The sequence below is a fragment of the Lepidochelys kempii genome, chromosome 8, assembly GCF_965140265.1.
Source record: "Lepidochelys kempii isolate rLepKem1 chromosome 8, rLepKem1.hap2, whole genome shotgun sequence".
In the NCBI taxonomy this organism is placed as follows: domain Eukaryota; kingdom Metazoa; phylum Chordata; order Testudines; family Cheloniidae; genus Lepidochelys; species Lepidochelys kempii.
Window position 1 is genome coordinate 66,986,885 of NC_133263.1, and position 26,476 is coordinate 67,013,360.

A 26,476-nucleotide genomic window follows, 5' to 3' on the forward strand; every position below is an offset into this window, starting at 1 on the left:
AATGAACCCTTTTATCCCTTCAGGATGGTACCTTCAGGTTAATGCTGGGGCACATTTCCAGGGAGGTGTGGGGAAACTAATACAGCTGTAGCCAGACTTTGCTCTCCAGCTCTGTCATAAGTGTTTAACTTTTTCTTAATCTTTAACACACACCGCTGAATTAAATAGTAACTTCATTATCTGAAGCATTGAGAACACCACCCTGTTTTCACTAATCTTTTGGGTTATTCTTTAACCAGCCCATGTGGGGGAGGGAAGCATTTGGAATTGCCACTCTGTTAGTTCAGGTGGTAAACCTGAAAGTCTAAAGCTGCTTTTGAATTGCTTCCCCAGTTGAATTTGATGGCAGCAAATTGTATGAAGTATGATATATCAACAAAGCCTTCATAGGTAGATGACAGCATTCCTTCCAGAATGACATGTGACTTAGGCCAGTGATGGTTTGCTTGAAAATTTACTGATCATTACAGTATGATTTATGATTACAGCACAGCAATCGCCTTGGATTCACACCATACGATCTCCTTTCCACAGCTTTAATTCTTGTCCACTGTAGGACTCTGGGCTTTTGCTTTAGCAGAACATTGAGTTAAATGAAGAGAAGGTAGAAAGACTGAAAAGGAAAAAGATCCCATAATCTAAAGATTTAAATCCAACACTGATTCTGTGCACCTATGTTGCATATGCTACTGTCTACTTCCAGTGGTGTTGATTTTAATACATAAAGCCCTATGTGGTCTAGATCAAGCAAAGTAAGAGACATCCAATGATAAATTCCTTGATTTGAACTCAGGGCCACTTGAGGGGAGGGCCACTTGATGGAAAGACCTCTGGAGATAACTGCCCTTGTTGGACTGCTGGAGTCAGTATGTTGTCCTTCAAGGCATGGTTGATGTTCCCTCTGATTTACCCAATGTTTGCTTGAGAGAGGGTAAACTGATAGTTTCTGTTTTATTCTCCATAGGGTTTGAGTGGTTGATGGTGACTTTACCTTGTAAATTTCCATCTGTACAGTTCGAGGGTATTCCTTTATACTGCTTATTGTTGATTTATTATGTATTTTATCTTAATTTTCTGTTCTTCGAATGGCTCTGCATATACCCATTTATGAGTACTGGACCACATTGTGATGCTTTATGGTAGAACTTCTAGCAGTGTCCCTTCAGCATCATGATACGCTGAAGGTGAGGGTATGAAGCGAGCAGAGCTCCCTCACCACCTCAGTTTCTTCCATGGTTGGATGGATGTGACTGCTCTTTGGAGTTGGAGTTTCTTTCTGCTTAGAAATAGTTAGTGTTAGCCCATTTATTATAGTTAGTGAACTAATAGTTAACAGTTCCAGTTTACAGTGGAACTGAAGAAACAGAGGAAGCCAGGATTCAAGAAATGCACTTCTTGTCTGGCTGTCTGCCTGGCATCTGATGACTTAGTGTGGTGCCTCAAGTGCCTGGGAGAAGGACAGTTGCTTTCTGGGTGTTCAATCTGCCAGACCTTTACTCCCAGACCCTGTAAGGACAGGGAGACTTGTTTGCAGATTTTTCTTCTAAAGGAAGCCTTTGAGACTAGACCCTCTGGACCAATCAGTCCTCAGATCCTAGGTCTAAGACGTCAGTCTCTGCCCCAGTGACTACCAGAGCCAACGAACTGCAGGGTCCCCAGAAGTCGTAATCCCTGTCAAGGTTGAATTCCGTTCCCACAGCTCCCTCAGTCAAGCCCCTGAGGTTACAGATGCCTGAACTGAGGGCCATCTGCTCTGGTTACAGATGCCTGAACTGAGGGCCATCTGCTCTGGTTCTGGAAGAGAAGTCAAGGGACAGTTTCGCTACCCTTACCAGTGCCCCCAGTGATCCAACTCTGACAGAACCCCTGCTGCTGCAGGACCAGGGCTGGTCCCGACTTCCACTTGCAGATTGAGGAAGATGGAATTGATCACTGTGTCAGAATCTGCGCTTTAGTTGGGGATTGGTCCTGCTTTGAGCAGGGGGTTGGACTAGATGACCTCCTGAGGTCCCTTCCAAACCTGATATTCTATGATTCTAGCACCTTCGATTCTGTCTGTTGAGCTGCCAAAGAAGAAAAAAGTATAGAGAAAAAACGGCCACTCTTAGCAATGCCAGTTCCTGTGCATCACAGCTGTTGCATCTGCATGATTTGGAGAGGACTGCTATGGTTCTGAAGTGGAGATCTGTTCCACTCATCTATAGTAGTAAGGGAGATGGATTCGTGTTTAATGTCGGATCTGAGGTTGTCCATGTTGTCAGATCCTTTGTTGATTACTGGATCGGTTCCAATTACATCCGCAGTTGCAGAGAGCTCTGAAACCGTAATAGCCCAGGTTCACCTTTCAGCTCTGATTGAGTTGTCAGTTCTCAATGGGAAGCATAGGGTTTCCAAAAGAAGACATGTTTCCCCAGTTTCAAGATCTTCTTCCTCATTCCCCGTTAGGAAGAAGAGACTAGAAGACGCTGCTGGACTTACTCCGGAGTATCCTGTTTCCTCCTTCTAGGACCCCTACAGAGTCTCCAAGATCTGGTTCTTCCTGCAAGGATGTTCCACAGTTCCACAGTTAGGTGGATTGTATAGTGTCCTCTTTAAATCTTCCGGCAGTGCCTGTAGAAGAGTCTTCTCACCCAGTATTTGATATCCTTGGTGCTGCTTCGAGAAGTAGAATATCCCTATCCAAAGTTTATGGGTTTGGTGTATCCATCATGATGTTTATCTTGTGGCCCTATATCTAGCAGGGGAAAACGAGGAAGTCATGGATCATCTGAACCAAGAGAGCTCCCAAATGCATGCATGGTCCGTAAAAGATCAGTTGGTTCAAACTATCTCTAGCTAGGATTGACCATATGTAGACTTGTTCACAACAAGGTTCAGCAAAAAGTGTCACCTTTGTATTGCAGAGTAAGCAGGGACAGTCAATTCCTTTCAGTTGCCTCCTTTCTGTACTGAGGGAAAAGCTTGATGTATGCTTTCCCTCCTTTTCCCTTGATCCAGAAGGTAGTGAGAAAGATATGTCATGATAGGGCAAGAATGATTCTCATTTCCCTGGCTTGGCTACATCAACCGTTGTTTACTGATCTCCTTCAAATGTCTGGTGGAGTCTTTGTGTCCTTTTTGGTCCCCAGATCTACCTCATCAGAAGGTCAGGATCATTCATCAGGACACACAGTCTCATCATCTGATGTTATGGGCAATTGGACTTTGACTCTGTCTGCTCTTGAGCATTCTAGCAAACAGTTCACTAGAAGCGGATACAGTTTAAAGTAGACCATATTTCAGACTTGGATGAAGGGAAGATCTGATTTCCCAGTGTCTGCTTCCATTCCTTGTGTTCTAGAATATCTAATGTACATTACTTTGTTGGTGTATTGTGTGCAATATTCAGTTACAGTTGCTGCCATGTACATAAGGCAAAATCCATCTAGATCAGAATGGGTCCCATTGTGTGTAAGATAACAGCTATCAGGTATGTGGTAAAGGGCATGTATATCAAAGTCAGGGTGGAGGCCACAGTAAAAGGTTGTTGAAGAGGCAGATGATAATATAATTCATAACTGAAGCATTCAGAAGCATTATTGAAAAGTCCAGTGTACAAATGAAACCAGTTCTGTCATTTAGAATGTCTTAGATTTTATAAATATTTGCTCGAATCCTGTCCACTTTGTCAGGGTTCTCCCACCTTTTTTCTCTCCTATGTTACGGCTACAACCCTTTCTCAATGGAGCTTGCTGGACACACAGAATATATTACTTATGAGAATGTATTTACATCAATTGCCCATTAAATCTTTTATTCGGAAAGGCAGATGCTATTGTTAAGCACTGAGTGCAAAAGAGAAGAACTTAAACTCCTTCCACTACTTAGTTTTGTAATTTGTTCTAAATAAACCATCAGTGGATATATCTTCTGTAATATGTGTGTGTATTTGTGTAAATGTTATAAATTGTAATTAAAAGCAAAACTAGTCAGAGAGCCCAAATGCCATAAAACTGCATTTTCAAAGATTTCATTGTGCACAGTTATTTAGCCCACCCCTCCATGAGTACTATTTAAATATATGCGCAGTGCTGTCCACATTATGATTAACCACCCGTTTTGCTGAACTGACATATTGGAAAGCAGGGCCTTCTCCCATTGTCATGCTTTTAATATACTTTGAGTCACACTGCACATGAGCCCTGCCCGTCATATTCTTGTTGTTACACATTTTGGAAGCCACTCCTTATTATCATTATGCTTGTCTCAAAGCAAATAATCAACTTCCATCCGAAAGCATCCATTGCCTGAGTGTACCAGGACATTACGCTCAACAATGTATACAAGTTTAGGCTATATACAAGACCTGCAGCCTTGTACACCTCATGGTATTCAATGTCTTGTTTTCCACAGTGAAGTCTTCCATTCATGTTCTCAAGATCCTGTCTGCCAAAGCGAAGCTTCTTTCCCCTTTCATTATATACCATACTTTTCTTTAAAATGTACATGTAAGTGAACAGCCCACAAAATATACTACCCAAAATATAGGCAGGTGCTCTGGAATATCTGCTTAGTAACTCATCCACGCTTCATTCCCACTTCTGTTGCCAAGTTTTGCGTTACTGATCATCCACAACTCTGTCTGCTCTTGCCCTCATGACTCATCCTTTAATTATTTGAATTTTGTCTGTCCAGTTTAAGCTGTGAGCTCCTCAGGGCAGGTACCTGCTTAAACAAAAGCGTTTGTAAAGTTCTGCACCCCATGCCAGTATATTAGAAGGAATAACAGTCAATATAACACCTTCTGTTCAGCATCTGATAAATGCCATTTTGTGCTTTTATAGCTATGGCATCTCAATAAACCATATTTGTTAGTTCACATACCAAATAAGAGTCTCCTGTTTCTTAGCAAAGATTTAATAGCAGAAGTTTTTAGTGAAGGCTTATATTTCTAATACATCATTATTTGTAAAACTATACTATAGTACATTTATCAGTACAATATAAATTATTTAAGTTTCTTTGCAGTTGTCAAAGTAAATAAACAAAGTGCATGTTTTGTGGTATTGTTCTCTTTTTCATTTGTGTGTTCTTGTTAACTCCCAACAGTTAGTAATTTCCACTGTTAGTTTAAAGTACTGAGATTCTTCAACATTTAGACATGACCCTGAAAACCCTTACTTAAGACTCATTCAAGTCACTTGAAGTAAAAAATGGTTGTTTGAATGCGAGTTTGAAATGAAATATGTACAATGAAATTATTCTTAATACATGCCTATTGAAAGAGGAAATTCCATGAAAGAGAAGTCCTAGCCAATCAGCGAAGAAAATCTATGTACTGTCTAATGTCTCCACCTTTCATACCATGCTCATCATTGTAATATTTGAATGCCTAGGAGCATTATTCATAATGATAATTCATTACCACAGTACGAAGGCGTGCATGTTACCTAGTTTTTCTCCTCTTTCTCTTGAAGCCAACCAGTATTGTATTAGGATTAACTGGGAAGTCAAAATACAGAAGAGGAATATTAAGATTCCAAGTACACGTCTGAATGTTGAATATAGACTGTCCACCTAAGTTGCAATTTTGCATGGGTTTTCTATTGCTTTAACTTCTCTTTCTTCCTCTACACTCCACATTTATTCATATGAGCCATCTGTGTCGTCAGTGATTAGGCTGTCCAACCTAGATTCTCAAAAGTAAGTGGGCTAATGTTAGATTCCTATTGGCCAGATCTACAGAAGTTTTCAGCAAATGCAATAGGGGTTGCTTCATTTCCCCCCACCCTCTTAAAAATAAATAAATAAAAAACTCCAAAAAATCTTTACCTGTGCTGAGACTTTTTTAATCTAGGTAATTTCACCTTGGAAGGGACTTATCTTGATGTTTTATAAATCCTAAAGTAATGTGTTGATGCAGACTAAAAGCTAAAATCAATGCTTGAAATCCCAAAAGTTTCTATGTGTGTTCTAACTTTGGCTAAAAAATAGGGTGTATTCTTATGACAAGATATGCTCATCAGGATAAGGGTATGCACTGTACTCAGTTCTGTAAACCGAAGATACAATCTCTGCAAACTTGTTTGTACACACAAGATAGCAAAAGGGCTTCTTGAGGTTGAAAAGTTTTCCATTTCTGATAAAGACATGAATGCTAATCAACTTGTGTTAGTAGAGAATTTTTCCCCTCACAGCTTGAGCTTTAGTTGCTTGCTGATGTATTTTTTCAGAAGTTGCTGCCCAAAGTATGGCTGATGCAGTAAATGGTAACAAGTAGAAAATCAGTCATTACAAAAGTCCCAAGTTCCACAATTAGGGAGGATAAACTAGGAAGAGATTGATGGGGGACCTAGAGTGCTGCTTCAGGGAGGAATTTAAAGCACTACTGTACTAGGAAGTGTTGAAGGAGAACTGGAGTGAGTAAATTAAAGTTGAATCAGAATGTCACTGGGAATAGATTTAGGATTGCAAAGAATTTGAATTTCTGTAGTAGATTTATCTGTCCTGGGGGATGGAACTTTAAAAGCTTTTATCTGTGTGGAAGTGGAGGGAAGGGAAATGTAAATATTTTTCAATTAGGTTTTGGAGCTATGTTGTAAATTTGTCAGCTGAGATGGGGGAATGGGATGGTGCAGCTCCCCCTCCCCCATATCCCACTAGAGTATTCTGTGCTCAGGCAAGAGAGCAATGCGGTGGTACAAGGAGAACCTTGCCAGGGAATCTTCTGTCTAAATGCCTCCATGAGCGGAACTTTAAACAATTAATGGAGGAGAGCAGGAGCTGAATGTTAAATATGCAAGAAGCCAGATGTAGCAAATTTGTAGATTAAAAGGAACCATAATGAATGTAGGGCCAAGTGAAGGAGAACATGTAGTAAATGATACAGTGGAAGGATAACTAATCAGAAGCAGAACAAAAAAAGGTATATTCAAAACTGATTCTTTAGGAATTGTCAGTATTTCTGTTGAAAAGGCATCTTGCCTGGACATACTGTGAGGTTCTGAAAAGTGTCTTACACATTTTTAAACTCTTCAAGATATGCAGAAACAATGACATTTGGAATCGAGAGAACCAAACATCCACTTAATGCATTGTCTTTCTGATGCAGGAACAACCACGTCATCGGTAGTTTTATCCAACATTAATTATATTCCTTAAATCCCCATTCTGTTCTGAAAAGTACCCTTAAAAGATGGTGTTAGGATGTTCCATCTTTATTGGCTCAGCATCTTTAATCAGTACAGTGTAAACAGAAGTAACATGTAGTAAGAATATATTTTTGTCACTGAAGTCAGCAGCCATGACTCTGAAGAGTCATCATCAGATCTGTGGAGTACAATAAGTACTGTTTTTGCATAGTCACCTTTCAGAATAGAATTGGCCATTAAATATCCTTTTCAAATTGGATTACTGCACTTTAATAATAGTGACTGGGTAGTTGGCCTTAGAGAGATTATTGACTTTTTTGTTTTTTTAAGTGTCTCAGAGCCATGAAATTGAGAACATAGCTGTTTGCTGTATTCCCATGCTTCTCTTGTTACCCTCATCATCCCATCTGCTTTCCCTCCATTGTTGTTGTTATGCTCACTTGTTGCTTTTTAAAAATCTTAAATTAGATTGAGAGCCCTATAGGGGAGGGGCCATGATTTTGTGTGTGCTTGTACAGTCCCCACCACAATTGGGTCTTTGGGAGCTCCTATAATTCAAGTGGTGGTGCTGATTTGAAAATCAAAATCTTAAACTCACAGATTTAGCTAAATTCTAGCGCTTGGTTCCCAGTATATCATTATGTTGGGTCTTCTACATGATGAGTAAAAAGAAAAGGAGTACTTGTGGCACCTTAGAGACTAACAAATTTATTTGAGCATAAGCTTTCGTGAGCTACAGCTCACTTCATCGGATGCATTCTACATGATGAGTGATATTCTGAGTCACATTTCTGACACTTAACCTGAATAGTTACATACTTAAAAATATTGGAATGGGCTTCTCTCCCCAGTTAGTTGGTTTGTAGGTGGATGTGGTTTGAGAGAGTTACCCACCTGGGGGACTAGGATTGAAACAAAGTGGTCTGGTGGGAGGCAAAGTAGCCTGTCTTCAGCTCCAGGGGAGGCAGGTGCTGCTGAGCTAGGGCTCTGGCTGAGTTATTTATTTAATTTTTTTTAAAGAATGTGGTCTTACCTCATTCTTTCAGATACACTTGATGGTATAATATTAAGCACTTGATCCAAAGTGCATTGAAGTCTATAGAATTCATTCTATTTCTTAAATGGTCTTTGGATCAAACCCCAAATATTTGGATGATTCCAGAAAATTCATGAAACAGTCTCCAACCATAAAGAAGGGATCATGAGAGAATCACTGTCAAACCAATCCTCTTTCTGATCCTCAAGATTCAAATTAACTTGCACTGAACTTTCAGTGCAAACAGAGCTCACCCAATGAGCCCTGAAAGTAAAACACACTGTAAGCATAAATTCACCAGTATGCCGCATTCTCCTATATTTTTGTTCCATCATTCTCTATGATTAAATGATCTGTGACTAAAGCCTAAACCAAACTTTTGATTATTCAGGAATAACAGATGCTGAGGTCTGCTCTGACAGGGTTATCACTGGCATGAATGACTCCTGTTGTACGCAAGAATAATATTTACATGTCTTATTCCTCCTTGGGAATCTTTGTATCAGACTCTGATGGCCTTCAGTGCTGTTCATAGATACAGAGATGCTTTAATGCATATATGTAGCTTATTCCTAATGTAATATATATTCTCTGTTAATACTCATTTTAAAACTAAAACTGTAAGGAATACGTGAGCCTTCTTCCTTGTCCTGTAATTACCAGAGAACATATTCAAATGTGTAATACAAGTTTAAATAAAGGTAAAGTCTGCACTGTAGCCAGATTGGTACTTTATAAAACATGGCTATGACAGACCTGCGTTTATCCCTTGATTTCTCATGAACTGAGATTCAGCTCAGTCTTTTGTGTGATCCGGTCTTGGCTGCTAAGGTGCATTCACGTGGAGGTTCTCAGAGTTTAGTCTGGCAGCCAGAGGGGACATGATTTCAGCCATTTGATGGGTTATGAAGGCCGATATTGCAGCTGTTTCTTTTTAAAGATCAGATGTTGGCACACTGATTTTGTTTGTTCGTATTGGGAAGTTTACTGGTGTAGACTTGTAAGCACTAAGGTAAAACCTGGGCCCTACTGAGGTGAATGGCAAAACTCCAATTGATTTCAGTAGGCCATGATTTTAGCCTATTGCTGTTCTTTTGTTGCAGTAGTTCTATGTGCATTTAGATACATTCACAAGCACCTATCTTTGCACCAGATATATACCTCCCAGACTGTTTTCTGTGAATCTGCCAGACCTCTTTGGTACTGCAGCTGTAATACCCCACAGCGGTAATGTCTCTGGAACTATATTTTACATAATCCGTTTTAGTTGTTAGTCTCTGTTTCTACTGAAGATGTTTTGTACTTTCATAGTCCACTCAGTGAGGTGTACCTCAGAATATGTTGCTGAAAATAATGGGGGTTACCAACATTTAATTTGAGTATATAGAAATTTGCCTCTGTACTACCGTGAAACTCAACTGAATTGTTTATACCTGCTAATCTACACTTTTTTAAAATTAGTGATAGGGTTGTATAGATAACTTTAGAAAATAAAATTCAGTTGTTGGTGGAAACAGCCTCCCTTCCAGATGTTCTGGATGTCTCCTTGTGTCATTGGCATTCAAATGCCATTTACTCGGCACTCTCCCTGAGATTCCTAAGGAGAAATATAGATTCCCCGTTGTGGGGCGATTGTTGGGAATTTTTGAATGTTCTGAAATCAAATGTCACTGAGAACAAGCTGCTTTTAAAAATATTTGCTTTGATGGTAGAATTTATAGATGTTTGAAACACATACTTTTTTCTTGCATTATAATATATTCTGCCACAGTATAATTCTAAATCACAAATTTCCCACCCATACACATTATTTACTCTTGTTGATTAGCTATTTTTTTAAATGAAAAGTTTCTTGAAGTTTGTGTTTAACAACAAAAAATTACTCTTGTACTTTCCAGATAAATCTATCCTTTCTAATAATGTATTTTTAATCAAGTTTAAGAAGTTATTAAATAGTTTAGGACTCCTTTGGAAGGATACCAATTTTTAGATTTCCATTAGTGATATGAAAAATATTGCAATCCATGTTCAGTTGTTTATGAATGTGGAGCTTTGGGTCCTGTCAACTCAGTGCTATAATGTGAAGCCTGTCTCAACTCCTTGTTTGTTATCTCAAAACCCACATATGTGTTCTTGTGATAGCTGTCATCTTGGCTGATACATCAAGACCTCCAGAGCCTAATGTCCAAGCAGCTACTACAGCTTGAGCTAAAAAGCCCAGGCTTTCTAGCAAGGCATATACCTGACTCTCATTTTCTGTGGGCACAGAAAGGGATCTGTATCACACCACTGGGTTATATTTTCCTTTTTGGACTTTCCTTAGCAGGGCTTGGTATAGACTTTCTTATCTGTATGAACTCTTGTTTGTGCAGTTTTTACTCCTGTAGTGTGTCCTTTGAAAGAATGCTGATTTTTTAATTATTTCAAAGACAATGGGGGAGAAGGGGAGAGGAAGGGTAGAATGGGGAAACAGCTAGATTCCAGTTATGAAATACAGCTGTAAACACATTTCAGTATTAGCCAGCTAGAAGTGCTTCTAAGTTACTATACCAAATCAGCATTATTTGACACAGAGAAAGCTAAGCACAGTTTTCTGCACACTCCATCCATTTGCCACCATTCATAGATTCATAGATATTTAGGTCAGAAGGGACCATTATGATCATCTAGTCTGACCTCCTGCACAACGCAGGCCACAGAATTTCACCCACCACTCCTGTAAAATACCTCACACCTATATCTGTGCTATTGAAGTCCTCAAATCGTAGTTTAAAGATAATCCTCCAGCAAGTGACCCATGCCCCATGCTACAGAGGAAGGCGAAAAACCTCCAGGGCCTCTTCCAATCTGCCCTGGAGGAAAATTCCTTCCCGACCCCAAATATGGCGATCAGCTAAACCCTGTATGGCGATCAGCTAAACCCTGAGCATATGGGCAAGATTCATCAGCCAGATACTACAGAAAGTTCTTTCCTGGGTAACTCGGATCCCACCCCCTCTAATATCCCATCACAGGCCATTGGGCCTATATACCATGAATATTTAATTACCAAAATCATGTTATCCCATCATACCATCTCCTCCATAAACTTATCAAGTTTAATCTTAAAGCCAGATAGATCTTTTGCCCCCACTGCTTCCCTTGGAAGGCTATTCCAAAACTTCCCTCCTCTGATGGTTAGAAACCTTCGTCTAATTTCTAGTCTAAATTTCCTGGTGGCTAGTTTATATCCATTTGTTCTTGTGTCCACATTGGTACTGAGCTTAAATAATTCCTCTCCCTCTCCAGTATTTATCCCTCTGATATATTTATAGAGAGCAATCATATGTCCCCTCCACCTTCTTTTAGTTAGGCTAAACAAGCCAAGCTCCTTGAGTCTCCTTTCATAAGACAAGTTTTCCATTCCTCGGATCATCCTAGTAGCCCTTCTCTATACCTGTTCCAGTTTGAATTCATCCTTCTTAAACATGGGAGACCAGAACTGCACACAGTATTCCAGGTGAGGTCTCACCAGTGCCTTGTATAACGGTACTAAAACCTCCTTATCCCTACTGGAAATACCTCTCCTGATGCATCGCAAGACCACATTAGCTTTTTTCACTGCCATATCACATTGGCAGCTCATAGTCATCCTATGATCAACCAATACTCCAAGGTCCTTTTCCTCCTCCGTTACTTCTAATTGATGTGTCCTTAGCTTATAACTAAAATTCTTGTTATTAATCCCTAAATGCATGACCTTACACTTTTCACTATTAAATTTCATCCTATTACTATTACTCCAGTTTACAAGGTCATCCAGATCCTCCTGTAGGATATCCCTGTCCTTCTCTAAATTGGCAATACCTCCCAGCTTTGTATCATCCGCAAACTTTATTAGCACACTCCCACTTTTTGTGCCAAGGTCAGTAATAAAAAGATTGGTTCCAAAACCGATCCCTGAGAAACTCCACTGGTAACCTCCCTCCAGCCTGACAGTTCACCTTTCAGTAGCACCCGTTGTAGTCTCCCCTTTAACCAATTCCTTATCCACCTTTCAATTTTCCTATTGATCCCCATCATATCCAATTTAACTAATAATTCCCCATGTGGCACGGTATCAAACGCCTTACGAAAATCAGGTAAATTAGATCCACTGCGTTTCCTTTGTCTAAAAAAATCTGTTACTTTCTCAAAGAAGGAAATCAGGTTGGTTTGTCACGATCTACCTTTTGTAAAACCATGTTGTATTTTGTCCCATGTACCATTGACTTCAATGTCCTTAACTACTTTCTCCTTCCTTAACTACCTTCTCTCATTCATTGCTATATGCTTCCATGCACCCCAATCATTCTCTCCACGCCTAATTGAGATACAGCTGAGGTTCTGTGGTACGAGCTTTTATAGAAGGAAGAAAGCATATGCACATTTTGGAGTAATTTCCATGATTCGTGTTAGTCTTCATTCTCTGGAAAAGTATAATCTTTTTTCTATATATTAAAATTATGGTGCAGATATAGCTCCTTCCACTGAAACTTTTCAGATCATGAATGATGCATACATCCTACAGATTCACTGCTTTTACGTGTGTAATCAATACAAGTTATCTGTGCCATGTCTGGATTTGCTGGGATAACCAGAGAACATAATCTCTGTGACTCAGACAGTCCCATTATTGGAGGAGGGTTAACACAGGAGAGACTTTGACCTGCTTTTGAAGTTCTTTATTAGCTTGTTATGGTAGGTCTGCCTCTTGAATATGAAAATCAGTTTATAGACCTTGTGAAAGCATCTCTTAGTGGAGTAGATATTTTTACATTCTCCATCCTGTTGTGATTCCGGGTATGCAATGTGCCAGGTAAAATAACTTTAATAGTTGGTCATTGTATTTTCAGTTTGCCGAATTTTAAATTTATGTCTCCTCTGTGCCTGTCTTGTGTTAAATACATTACATGTTCAAAAATTACAGGAACAGGTAAAAGCACATTAGTTTATACTGAACCTTCAATTTCAGCCTACTGTAAGGAAAACGGTTCTTTTTTAATTTATATTTTGTTTTAAAATGCCAATAATCATAGACCTGAAAATTTTGTTTTAAATCCTTCTACTTTAGCTGCAAAGCAAATTTCAGAAGTTAAATTAACATGAGGTGTATGTAAGTAAAAACAAAAAATATTCATTATTTATATAAGCAAATATGACAAGTAGGCTCGTGTAGTCAGGTGATATGCTGAGTTCCCATAGCTGCCACTGAAGTTTTCAAGTGGGCAATGAGAGTACTCAGTGCCTGTGTCGCTTGGGATCATTAATCCATGGTCCAGCGCGTTAGCCAGCTCTTTTAGGAAACTTCAGTTTTGGCACCAAAAATTTATGAGACTGAAAATATCACACAGAGTTTTGTTTCAATAATAATTAAATGAAATCACATGACTCAAGAATAAGAACCTGAGACAAAGCCCATGAAAGCCAATCGTATTCTTTCTGGTGACTGCAATGGGTTTTAGATCAGCCTCTTGGAGGCCAAGTGCTGCAGTCTCATGTTAACAACTCCCTTTTGCCATTGTAATTACTGTAGCATTTGGTCTTAACAGAATTAAGCATGTTTAAACTTTATGCAAGGCACACAGGCATGATATATTTTAATGTTGATAATACTGTGATATCTTTTAATGTTGTTAATCCTGTGCTATCTTTTTTACAATTCTGCTGTTTGAGACAACGTGGAATTTCTTTAACACTGTTGGCCTGCTGAGCATTCCACAACTCCCACTTCCGTAAATAAAAGTTAAAAATCAGGCTGCATCTGTTAATTCTGCGTGCCATGATTGTTCTGACCTTTCTAATGGTTGAAATTCTTATTTTTAATAAAGTAGGATTCCCAGTGAAACACATAGTCAAGTACTCCTTAATGCCTTTCTAGTGAGATTGTCACAAAGAGGTAGTGAAGTGCTGTATATGCAGACTGTAAACATTTGATTGAAAAAAAGCTAAAATCACTTGATTTGACATTTTGTAAAACATAATTTTTAATGTAAGTTTCTTAGTCTTGAAATTAGGTCTCAAAAGTGAGAGGCCAGGACATGCTGACAGCTCATTGACCAAGTACGCAGTGCTATCTTCTAAGATATTGCCACAGGGAAACTTTATTGTATTAGGACAAAGTTATCAGCCTTGTGAATAGGTACTAATCTATACTGCTGCAAACATTCTCTCACTCATATGCAACACCATACACAGAAGGCAAAAATGGTTGATGCTGAATCAGTTGTGTAGTGCATTGATCAATATGTATTTTGCAGAGTGGCAACCTGATTAAACTGTTAAATGAAGCCAGAATTGGTATTTCATCTAGCTGGGATGAAGGCAGTAAATTTTTTTTAAGTTTAGGTGTCTAATTTTAGATGTATTAGATAATATAATCAATTTGATGGAATAGTTATTCTTTTACTTCAGTCCAAGTCACATCATATAGAGTTGGTATTATTTTGCCTAATATTTTGCCTAATATTTTGTTGGCTTGAAATTTAGTCTTACTCATTGAAAATACTGTTAGATTATTTACTGCTCCATAAAGTACATGCTCAATATATATACAGTAAAACCTTAGAGTTACGAACACCAGAGTTATGAACTGATCGGTCAACCACACATATCTTTTGAAACCGGAAGTACGCAATCAGAAAGCAGCAGAGACCAAAAAAGGGGGGGGGGGGCAGAAAATACAGTACAGTACTGTGTTAAATGTAAACTACTAAAAGATTAAAGAGAAGGTTTAAAAATATTTGACAAGGTAAGGAAATTGTTTCTGTGCTAGTTTCATTTAAATAAAGATGGTTAAAAGCAGCATTTTTCTTTTGCATAGTAAAGTTTCAAAGCCGTATTAAGTCAGTGTTCAGCTGTAAACTTTTGAAAGAACAACCATAACGTTTTGTTCAGAGTTATGAACATTTCAGAGTTACGAACAACCTCCATTCCTGAGGTGTTAGTAACTCTGAGGTTCTACTATATAATATAATTCATGTGTATGTGTATTTATCTGTGTATAGAAATATAATGACGAACTTTCTAAACAAAAAATGGAAAGCCAAATTCTAGGCCTGTCTCAAAAGCGGGTTTATCTCATATTTCTCAGCAGCAAAACAGTTGATATCTATCAGTCCAGACAAGTGAACTGTGTTCTTCCACGTTTGCTTAGTTCTTAAAAGCATTTGACCTAAAATGGTTCATATGATTACAGCAGCATGGTATATCCAATTAATTATAGGAACCTGTAACATCCCATGTGTAGTGATAAACAACCAAATTAGATTAAAGTATGTATCAAAGACAGATGGAAGAACTGATCTTGTCTCATGCTTGACTTATGTCTGTCTTTTTTGCCTGTATACCACATGACATTGTGATTAAAAAAACTAGAATGATATAAAATGAACATAGCACACGTTACATGGATTAATTGATGGGTCTCAAGATATAATTGTAAATGGGGAATAATCATCGAGTGGGTGTGTTTCTAGGGGGTCCTGCAGGGATCTGTTCTTGGCCCTACACCATTCAACATTTTTATCAATGACATGGAAGAAAACATAAAATCATCATTGTGAACTTTGGGAAAAGGTAAATAATGAGGAGGACAGGTCATTAATACAGAGCAATGTGGACCGCTTGGTAAACTGTGTGCAAACAAATAATATATGTTAGGGGTAGTCCATAGGCGGACTGTGGGCCAAATCTGGACAGCCGGATGCTTTTAAATGGACCCTGACATCTTTTTATTTACTTATTATCATTATTGAGGTTTTCTTAATTATTTTCTCTAGAGTCTGGACCTTTTCTATACCTTGAGCAAGAAATTTGGACCTTGACAAAAAATAAACTACCCCGATATATGTTTTAATACAGCTAAATGTAAATTATACATCTAGGAACAAAGAATGTAGGCCATATTTATACAGTGAGAGACTCTACCCCAGGAAACAGTGATTCTGAAAATGATTTGGGGGTGATGGTGGATAATTCTGTAACCGTGACCTCTCAGTGCAGCACTGTTACTAAAAGAGCTAATTTGATCCTTTGATGCATAAACAGGGGACTCTCCAGTTGGAGAAGTGTGTTTATATTAGCCCTGTTTTGGCACTGCTGCAATGACTGCTGGAATACTGTGTCCAGTTTTGGTGTCCACACTTCAAGAAGGATGTTGGAAAAATTGGAGACCGTTCAGAGAAGAGTGATGAGAAAGATTAAAGGATTGGAAAATTTCCCTTATAGTGATAGATCCAAGGAGCTCAATCTGTGTAGCTTAACAATGAGAAGGTTAAGGGTTGAATTGGTTACAGTCTATAAGTACTACATTGGAAAGAAATATTTAATAATGAGCTCTTCAATCTAACAGAGAAAGATGTAACACGATCCAATGCCTGAAAGTTGAAGCTAGACTAATTTAAGTGGCTTATGTTTCAGGAGATGGCATTCTCACCTTTGAAAAAGATCCCAATTCAGATGCAGCCAATATTGGTGCAATAAGGCCAGAATGCTACCATGAGTTCTGCTTTTTAAAATGAAGTATTGAACTGTATATCCAATAACACTTAAGAAAAATGAGGTTTTAAAAAAAAAACAAAACAGATTGCATCAGAAGCATGGAACGTTTGTCACTCTGATTTTCATAGACATGTTCCTTTTAATGGCACCATTTTTGGAACATTGATTCAAGCCTGGAGAGTTTCTCCATTTCAATGTCTTAAATATTACTTCATCACATCCATCACATTTTTGTTTTGGATTACAAAGATAACCTTAAGATACGAACCTTATACAAGGCCAGTGTTATATATACACAGAAAAGGATGAGTTTCCTTAGTGATGAAATCAACTAATGCCCCAAGAGGAAAGTAGGAGGAGGTAGGGATGGAGTTGATGGGGAAAAATGATTCTTTTCCATTAAACTGTATGTGTTGTGCTTTTTTTGAAGTAAGCAGTAGCCTAAAGAGAAATATTTTTCTTGAACTAAAAAAATATAGTGAGGAGCTGAGAGAAATTTCTCATTTCATTACTTGTTCAAATATAGTAGCTGGTGAATGTGCTTTTACTTCCTTCCCCGACTGCTCCTAGTTAAGTTCCTAACATTGATATATTATCTTTATTATTATTTATTATATTTATTTTATTATTTTATGCACATTGGAATGTCTTAGATTGCCATGTCATTGACCAAAAACCTGTATTCAATTTTTGGCAGGATTACCAAAAATGCAAGTCGTTAGAAACTACAATGGGGTACCACAGCCAGCACCACATGATGGCCCACCGTTACACATCCAGACTGGGGACACTATTGAACTCATCAAAGGAGATGCACATAGCAGGTTTTGGCAGGTATGGGACTAGCAATGGCTACAATTCTATTGCTTGAGAGAGAAAACTGTTATTGACTCATTTTTATGTTCATCATCCTGTTTTTATGTTCATCATCATCATCATCAACAACATAATCTTTAGTTTTTGTGCATTTTACCCAAAATACATGTCTAATGTAAGAATTTCACCTTTCGGATGCCAGCAGTGCTTACACACTGCTTTTTATATCTAAGGGATTGATCTTACAACTCTATGCATTTAAGTGAGTAAGTTTGCAAGATGGGGCCCTTGGTGTGACCCATTTACTTAAATGATTTAAGATGAAGAAAGTGCATGGCACATAAGCAGCAAGAGTACCCTGTGTGCTTTGAATTTCCAAGTCCTCTCAGACAATAGAACTAAGGAGCATGCTAACCAGATAAAATATTTGACTTGGATGAGAAGAACGGATAAAATAGTTATCAGAGATTGAGACAGAATTCTTTTAATTTGTTCGGGGGCAGCCTAAGTCAAATAATGACTGTTTTGTGTTTATAGGAAAACTATACTATATTGATTGGATAAAAGAGTTGCTTCCATGGAAACTCAATATCACATGATTCTAGTTGCTAATTCTGTTAGAGATTGTTTTCTTTATTGAACATTCATACCAAATAGAGATTCAAACTGTGTCAGCTTTCACATTTTGCTCTAAAGACAGGCATAAGAATTTTAATTTTTTCTAATTATATTTTCTTGTTTGTTTTTAATTTGTCACAATGGAGGGAGGTGTGTGTGTGTGCGCACAAAATGGACAATTTGCAAATTAATAACATTTGGGAAAAGCTGATGGTAAAGAAAAAGGTATATCTGCAAGGGCATCTGAAAGGTGTCTGGTATAGCTGTTCCTGTGTTTTGTTATTGAGACTGTTCTTTGAGAATGCAATAACCTAATTAATAATATGTTGAGAATAGTGTGCCATCCCCATTAGCATCTTTGGGTGACTTTTTTCTCGGTTATGTTGTCACAGACGTACTCTGATGTCTTGATCACTTTGTAATGCATATTAAGAAGTCACCGCAAAACATAAGGTTTTCTTAAAATCTTGATGTTTACTCAGGGGACATTTTGGAATAGTTTATTTCTGACCTGAAAGACCACTGTGGATACGATAGACTCATAAACTGACCAGAAGCTCAGATGTTAGTAATAAATAAACGTTTGTATGCACAGTTATGTGCAATTTTTCTGTTCTTTACAGAAAAAAACCTAGAAAAAAACAAAAAACAAAAACTCTGGTTTCCTCTTCTCTAATAACTTAAACCCAACCAAATACATTTTGATAAATGTTAAGAAAATCTTCCCAAGTGACATATTTGTATGCTTGGTCTCAGTCCTTCGCAAACTTTTATCATCATGTTCTGTGGCTCAATCAAGACTGTATACATCCTGGGTTCCTTCTCTTTACTCCCTCTCACAAGCAGGATAAACATGAATTGTCCTAGAGGATGGCAAAATTCTGGATTGTTTATAGGTCATCGTTTGGCCTGTCTCAGTGAGTAAGAAGGAGGGACCCAGCACCTGTACTCTCTCACCTGAACCATCGAAAGCAAATTCCCATATAACCAGGGAATATAAATTGCCTTAATATGAAACCTTGAAAATGAGGGATCTGGGCGTGAGGGAGATTGATGCCACAGTGGTTAGTCCACTACCTCCAGCTGAAGATCGGGGTTCAGTCACACATGAAAATGAGTGAGGTGGTCTCATGGTAGTATCCAGACACACCAGTTAGCATGACTGGCTTTCTTTGCTCAAGGTCTAGGAGTGGAATAGCCACAGTGCTTACCTGTGTGTGGCTTGAACTGGTACTACTGATGCTTCACTTTTACACATAGTAAAGTTACTCACAGAGTTAATTAAATAAGAAAGGGAGGGGGAAAGAGAGAAAATTTGGTGTTTTAAATGGAAATTTCAGACTCTTATCTGGAACACTGGCTGTTGGTGCAACTGTAATAGTGCAAAGTCTGATTTTTATTATTGATGTGTTTTTTTTCCTCTTCTTTTGAGTTTGTTCAGAGCAAAGTACTTATTTAACCTGAGGGTAAGCTTTCAGGGGTTACAGGATGTATCATATAAGGTGTGATGTAATGCTGGTTTTACAGATTTCCATTGCAATTATACACTGTCCTCAGGGCAATCATGTTTTCCATGTATGCCAAAAGCATACAATGTGCACTGTACTAGTTTCTTCCACTGTGAAAAACAACACTTCTTTAATACAGACTTAAACCTGTAGCAATTCATTGCTATAACCGAAGCTAATGCCACTATTGTTGATGGTCCCTCTACATTTTCAATGTAACTGTGCTGTGAACATTTGATCTTGGATGAAAAATTAAATCTTTACCTTTTGGGGGGAAATTTTCTATGTTTCAGTAGTAGATAGAACTCACCGGAGACTAAAGTACTGCAAGAAGAATGGAGAATAGGTAGAGACTTGCTGGCTTGAAATCTATAGTAACAAAACAGTCTACATCAAATCTATAGTAACAAAATATCAAGCATAACAACATTGTTCGCCTGGAAAAAATCTTCCAGTATTGGGGAATTATATATGAAAATACTTATACTATACTTAACAGGGGGAAATCTGCATGTGGGAGTCTCCAGGGACTAGTTACCTATTTACTATGATTGGCTATTCAGTAAGTTTCCCCGTAAATGACCTGCCTTTGGAAGAAAGTAACTGGGGATCGTATGCACGGTCTCATTAAATGTTTCTATTTTGTCTTGAAATTGAATTGAAATAAATTTTGTAGAGAACCTGAGCCCAAAGTTGGTCTGCAAACTGCTTTTGTCCTAGTATGAGTTTGGTTGCAATCTGTTTGATATATATTCCTAGGGCTGATTCAAGATATATCTGAGGACATCTGTTGTGGTGTCAATGAGGGGATGTGTCAGTGATTTTTCCCAAGCTCTGGCCCCATTTGTTGCCAGAAGTTATGAGACTCTGTAAATTCCTGTAAGTTATAGTAATAGTGCAGTCCTCTTTGGTGCTTGCTGAAGAGTGGATGGGTAAACATTTTAAGGTGCAACTTTGCAGGATGTTCATAAGTGTGGAACAAATCATGTTAGTCTTTTTTGAAAATGCATTAGGTTGGCAGAGCTGTTAGGCTGAGATTTTCAAATCTATCTAGGCGATCTGGACAGCTAAATCCCATTAAAATTATCCAAATCCTGTAGGCAGTTATGAAAATCTCAGTCTTAATGTTTAAAAAGAAGCTTAATTTTCATTCAGTTGAAATCTGTACTATATGAAATTTATTATCCTTTTTATATGTTGCTTATACATCACATATTGCATGTTACATGTTCTACACCATGTTACCTCTGAAGGCCATTTGGAAACATCAGCACAGAATGTGGGGATGACCTCATAGGTGGGATGGATGAATACTACATGAACAATGTATAGTACATGAATATATACCATCTGTCCTGTACTCTGCACTAGCTCTTAGTACACCTCTAGATGAAATTCCAGGTACTAATCAGTGTTATCTGCATATCTCTGAATGGAACTGGATCAGATTGTCTCAGTATTTATTTGTTACCATATGCTTTTTTGTAGCATTCAAGATGAACATTTTTGCTCTTTGTGCAAAATCAAACTCCAGGGAGTGGAAGGAGCCTTGGTTCCTCCTCCTGTTGGAGTGCCATTTAGGTGACTTTTAGGACATGGTGCAGATGTGTTCAGTTTGGTTCTTTCCTTAATTTGGTCCCATCACCAGAGGGGGGAAAGGGGAGAGAGAGAAAGATAGGATGTGATTTTTGCTGAATGTGAACAGCATTTGTTCATTTTAATTTTGGTAACGTGTCTACTTATAACTGTGCCAGGCATGATACAAATAAACTAGATCTGAACATAGTCCAAAACTTTATGAACAATTTTTTTGTAAAAACAAAACCTGCCCTTTTCACAAAAATTGATTTTTTTATATTTTCATTTTTTTACTAACCTGAAAAAAATAAAAAGTAACTTTTTCGTTCAGCTCATCATTTTTCCATTTCTTACTCACTCACCCCCCCAACCTTTTCAGTGGGAAAATGAGAAGGGGGGGCAAGAGGGAATGAGAAACTAGATAAATAATGACTACAGTTTTCAGTTTCATTTAAATGTGAAAAAAACAAAAAAGGGGAAAATGAAGAGAAAAAAGCTGTGGTGGGAATGTAGAAAAGCAGAAGGCGAAGGAAATCCATACACTAAATAGGCCTTTTCAATAAAAATGTTGAAAATTATTCCTCTTCTAAATTTGCAGAATTGAAAATTGCTTGGAAATGTTCAGATTACAAGAAATGTTTTCCATTTTTTGACCAGCTTTAGTTATAAAACCTGGTTTCTTTTCACTGTTGTTGCCTAAATCTGTGGCGAGATTAGTAATTTCTCAATCAAAGGATTGAGATAAAAATAAGATGGAAACTGGATACTGTACAACCTAGGGTTAACTTTTCAGCTGCGCACAGTCCTAGCTCTGCATGAGTCCATTGAAGTTAATGGGAGTTGCATATCTAAACCTCAGGTAGCACTCTGGAAATTTAGGGTGACTGTGCAAAATGGTTCCAGGAAACCTCCCCATTAAAACAGATTCAAGAATAATGAATCATCCTCTAGTCTCACTGACAAGTGTCATTTAAAGTAGCAGTCTGAAGGAGTTCATTGCTACTTTATATGCTGCAAGCACTCTGTAATATAATTTCTTTAGCAAGTCAGCCCAGACATTTACTAGTGCATTTGGGATGGCCTTTAAGGCTTTTGTTAGAAGGAAATTGACTACTTACTCATCACATGAGAAACAGTTAACAAGGAAGAGACGTGCAGTTGAAAGAAATTGTTAGCAAATTTGAGGTGCAGTGGTGCGACAAATCCACTGCTAGTTGCGATGGATAGTGCATATGCGCTCAGTACAGAAATCCGCAGTCATATACCTGACAGCATGCATCACAGGTTTTTATACAAAGGGCCTTGAGGGATTTAGCAGGCTATCTAAAAGTAAACAATCATCTTGTATTTTAAACATAATTAGGAATGAACATAAAATTATTCATATCAATCCTATAATTAGCAAAGAATTTTAAAAACAAAAAGCTCCTTTCAGCCTACTGTAACTTTTGTACGCTACATTTTTGAGGATTTTAAAACTCCCACAATTATATGAAACAGGCAAAGCTTTTTATTTACAAGTGCAGATATTCCTAGAGGCAGTGCAGTGCTATGATCACGTTAATTTTCTGACAGGTAAGACAGCTACCTTGTGTTGGCTAACTTTGTTGATAGCTGATTTGAAAAAGTAATCAGAATGATAGCCTCCTCACATGCATGGATGACCTAGTGGGAAGATGACTGCTTCTCCACAGCCCATGAAATACCATGCAGCTGCACTAAGGTGGCCACTGGTGCAGCCCCAGACTACAGGAGATCCCTGCTCCCACCTGCATGGGCCTGCCCCTGCCTGTGCCACTCATCACGGGATGCTGCTCCCATGTCAGCTGGTGTCCTCCTGCATTCACATAGATTTCTATAGTTCACTAAGCCATTGAACATTTCCCCCCCAGCCCCAGGCCAGGAAAATGATCGCTCTGTGTTGCTGGAGAGAGAACTTCCATGGTGCAGTGCTCCATACTGCAAAGGGAACATGGAGTACTTCTCTAGGCAACCTAGGGTTGCCAGGCGTCTGGTTTTCGACCGGAATGCCCAGTCGAAAAGGGATCCTGGCTCCAGTCAGTGCTGCTGACTGGGCCGTTAAAAGTCCAGTTGGCAGTGCAGCGGGGCTAAGGCAGGCTTCCTGTCTGCCCTGGCTCTGCAAGGCTCCTGGAAATGGCCGGCATTTCCCTCCAGCTCCTAGGTGGAGGTGCAGCCCCACGGGGGTTCTGCCCGCTGCACCCGCCTCGAGCGCTGGCTCTGCGGCCAGAAGGCGGTGCCTGCGGACAAGGGCAGCATGTAGAGCTGGTTGGCACACCTCCTCCTAGGAGCCGGAGGGAAATACCTGCTGCTTCCGAGAGCCACCTGAGGTAAGCGCCACCCGGAGCCCGCACCTGGAACCCTCTCCTGCACCACAAACCCCTGCCCCAGCCCTGAGCCCCCTTCTGCACCCAAACTCTCTCCCAGAGCCTGCACCCGCCCCCCAACTCCAAACAGCTCAGTCCCAGCCCAGAGCCTGCATCCCCAGCCCCACCCCAGATCCCACACCCCCAGCTGGAGCCCTTACCCTCCCTCACCTCCCAATTCCCTGCCCAAGCCCAGAAGCCCCCCCCCCACTCTGAAACACTCATTCCTGGCCCCAGCCCAGAGCTCATACTCCCAGCCAGAGACCTCACCCCCTCCCGTACCCCAGCCCGGTGAAAATGAGCAAGTGAGTGAGGGTGGGGGAGAGCAAGCATTGGAAGGAGGAGGGATGAAGTAAGTGTGGGGTCGGGGCCTCAGAGAAGGTCAGGGTAGGGTGGGGCGGGGTAGAGAGCTGGGCAAGGGTGTTCAGTTTTCTGCATTCGGAAAGTTGGCAACCCTAGGGCACCCCCTTCACTCATCTCACTTACAGCAAAGCTACCATTGTGCCTTCTGAATTTTGAGCCAGATGTCAATTAGCCAGTGGTGCAGAATTTTCCTCTGTTTAAATGAGTTTTAGAAGTACTATAGGAAATAGCAATATTAGAGCTTTGTACTTATCTAACATCTTCCAAGGAAGGATTTGATAGAGCTTAGCAAATGCTAATGACTCTCTTTGAGTTAAATATGTGTTATCTCCATTTTACAGATAAGGAAACTGAGGCACAGAGAAGTTAAATATTGTCTTCAGAGTCATAAAACAGTTCAGAACTTTTGACTTCCAATGTTATGCTTTCACCATTAGGCAGTGCAACCAGTACCTGAAGTCACATCATGTGCCGCCTTGTTAGAAGTATGGTGTTTGGCATTAAAGATTCAGTATTTTCTAACAGCTGCCACATAGGATTATGTTTTGAGAAGTGGATGGCTCTTACTAGTGACCTCACAGGGCTGCTCTGGCACTTGTGGATGCATCCCACAGCAATTTGAATTTGGTGGGAAGACTTCTTGTATACTAATTCACATGCAAGGATGTCCACTGACAATGGGATCTCTTGTTACATTTCATAAGAATGTATGAGTGTCATAGGTGTGCACAGCACATTTCATTCGGGTGTGCATCCAGGGAATTTTTTTTTTTAAAGCGAACATTTATTGAATACTCAATCATAAAGGACATTATTTTTATTCATCAAACAAATTAAAGAAACTAAAACTTAACTAAACTTATTTTTTTAAAATTAACAACTAAACTTTACTTAAAAAATACAAACTTAAAAAATGAGACACAAAATACCAATTTTTTCCTGTAGTGATAACCAGGCGTATACAAAGATACAGTCAATTTTTATGATCTTTAACCAGTTAATGCACTAAGCCAAATTGACCAAAGCAGATTAAGGTTTCTTCATCTTTCTGTCCTAGAGAATGAGACGTCACTCACCAGGTGTTAGGGACTTAAATTCCTCGATCACATCATTGTAATTAACTGATGAAGCAAATTCTTGTTCAATATACAAAATCATGAGTAAGTCGAGGTGCTGTTGGGACATTCTTAGTTTGTTTTTTACATGTGCTAGTTTTGAAAAGACTCTTTCACATGAACAGCTTGTAACAGATAAGACTGCAAAGCATTGCATAGATTTATAAAAGGCCTGGAACGTGGAAGACTGATCCAATTCCTTTAGCCAGTCAAGCCACACTCTGGTGGTGTTCGTAGTGCTACCTTTAGGAACAGATCCGTCATAACCCCGAAGCAATCCGACTTCAGCTTCCAACTCATCCAAGGACACTTTAAATTTGTTGGCAATGATTCTCATATCGTCCCTGCCAATGTCTAAGCTCAGCAGTTTTCCCATTGCAGTCACAATTTTACAAGTCTCCTGTTCAAATTGCTGGTCAATGCCGGTAATCATTGAGTCTAGGAGTAGGTAAAATGAAGTTATTCTCTCCTGCGTCTCTTTTGTATCAAAGCAATGCTGGGACTCAAACGCGTCATCAAAACGAGTGAACGTTTTTCTCTTCTTAACTGGGGGAATCAATATATCATTCTCTACACACATTTTCACACTGTCATTGAAAATAGATTGAAAATATTCTGGGCCACTTCTCATCGCAGCCAAACAGTTACACAAGCTTTTCACCCCTGTCATTGCAGTAAGTAAGTTGAGAACTGGAGTTGGAAGAGCCTTACTCACTTTTACCACCATCTGGAGAATAGGGTGCATCATGTGAAGGACAAAGATGAACCTGAATGAATTTAGTTCATGGATAAGTCCCCTGGCTTTTATTTTAGCATCAGCAAGGCGAGTTGTTTCGATAATCTCTTGTAAAGCTTGTAAAATGATGGAGTAGTTTTGTTTTACAGCAGCCACTGCTTCTGCTCTGTATGCCCATTTTGTGTTTGATAGTGACTTCAAAGTCTTCCACTGGGATCCTACTACTTGTGAAATCTTTTCCATTACTGCATGTCGCACAGGACTCCCCTCCATAAAAGCCTAAAGAGTCTGAATAACACCAAAATAATCAGACAGTTTCTGTCTATTTGGAATAGGTGACAATTGCTGTGATCATTACCTGGGTGTGATAAATTGCATAGCAATCTTCCCAGGAAGATAACGTTCCCTTTGAATATGCTTAGGGCACTTCAACTCAAGAAAACTTCCAATTTTTCAAGAATACTCATTAATTCGGCTCCTTTTTACATCCAGCTCCACCCTTGTTTTCAATTTATGAATGATGGTTTATGATGGTGCATTAATTTCAATGGGAGTTAGGCACCCAGGCACTTTCAAAAATCCCACTAGGCACCTATCTGCATCTTAAATTGCCTAAATATCTTTAACAATCTGGACTTCAGTGCCTAAATATGCATTTAAGAGCCTAACTTT

The 26,476-nt window shown here is 39.0% G+C and overlaps 1 protein-coding gene across 9 annotated transcripts in view; it reads left to right on the forward strand.

Moving 5' to 3' along the window:
* The window catches only part of VAV3 (vav guanine nucleotide exchange factor 3), a 248,586-nt gene that overhangs the window by 191,595 nt on the left and 30,515 nt on the right, over window positions 1-26,476 (forward strand). For all 9 annotated transcript variants that reach the window (XR_012160359.1, XR_012160360.1, XM_073356846.1 and 6 more), the window contains one exon: window positions 17,384-17,520. Coding sequence is in view for 7 of the 9 variants with exons in the window: in XM_073356846.1 (XP_073212947.1) it covers window positions 17,384-17,520 (137 nt within the window). In the remaining 2 variants the exon portion in view is untranslated. The remainder of the gene's footprint in view (window positions 1-17,383; window positions 17,521-26,476) is intronic.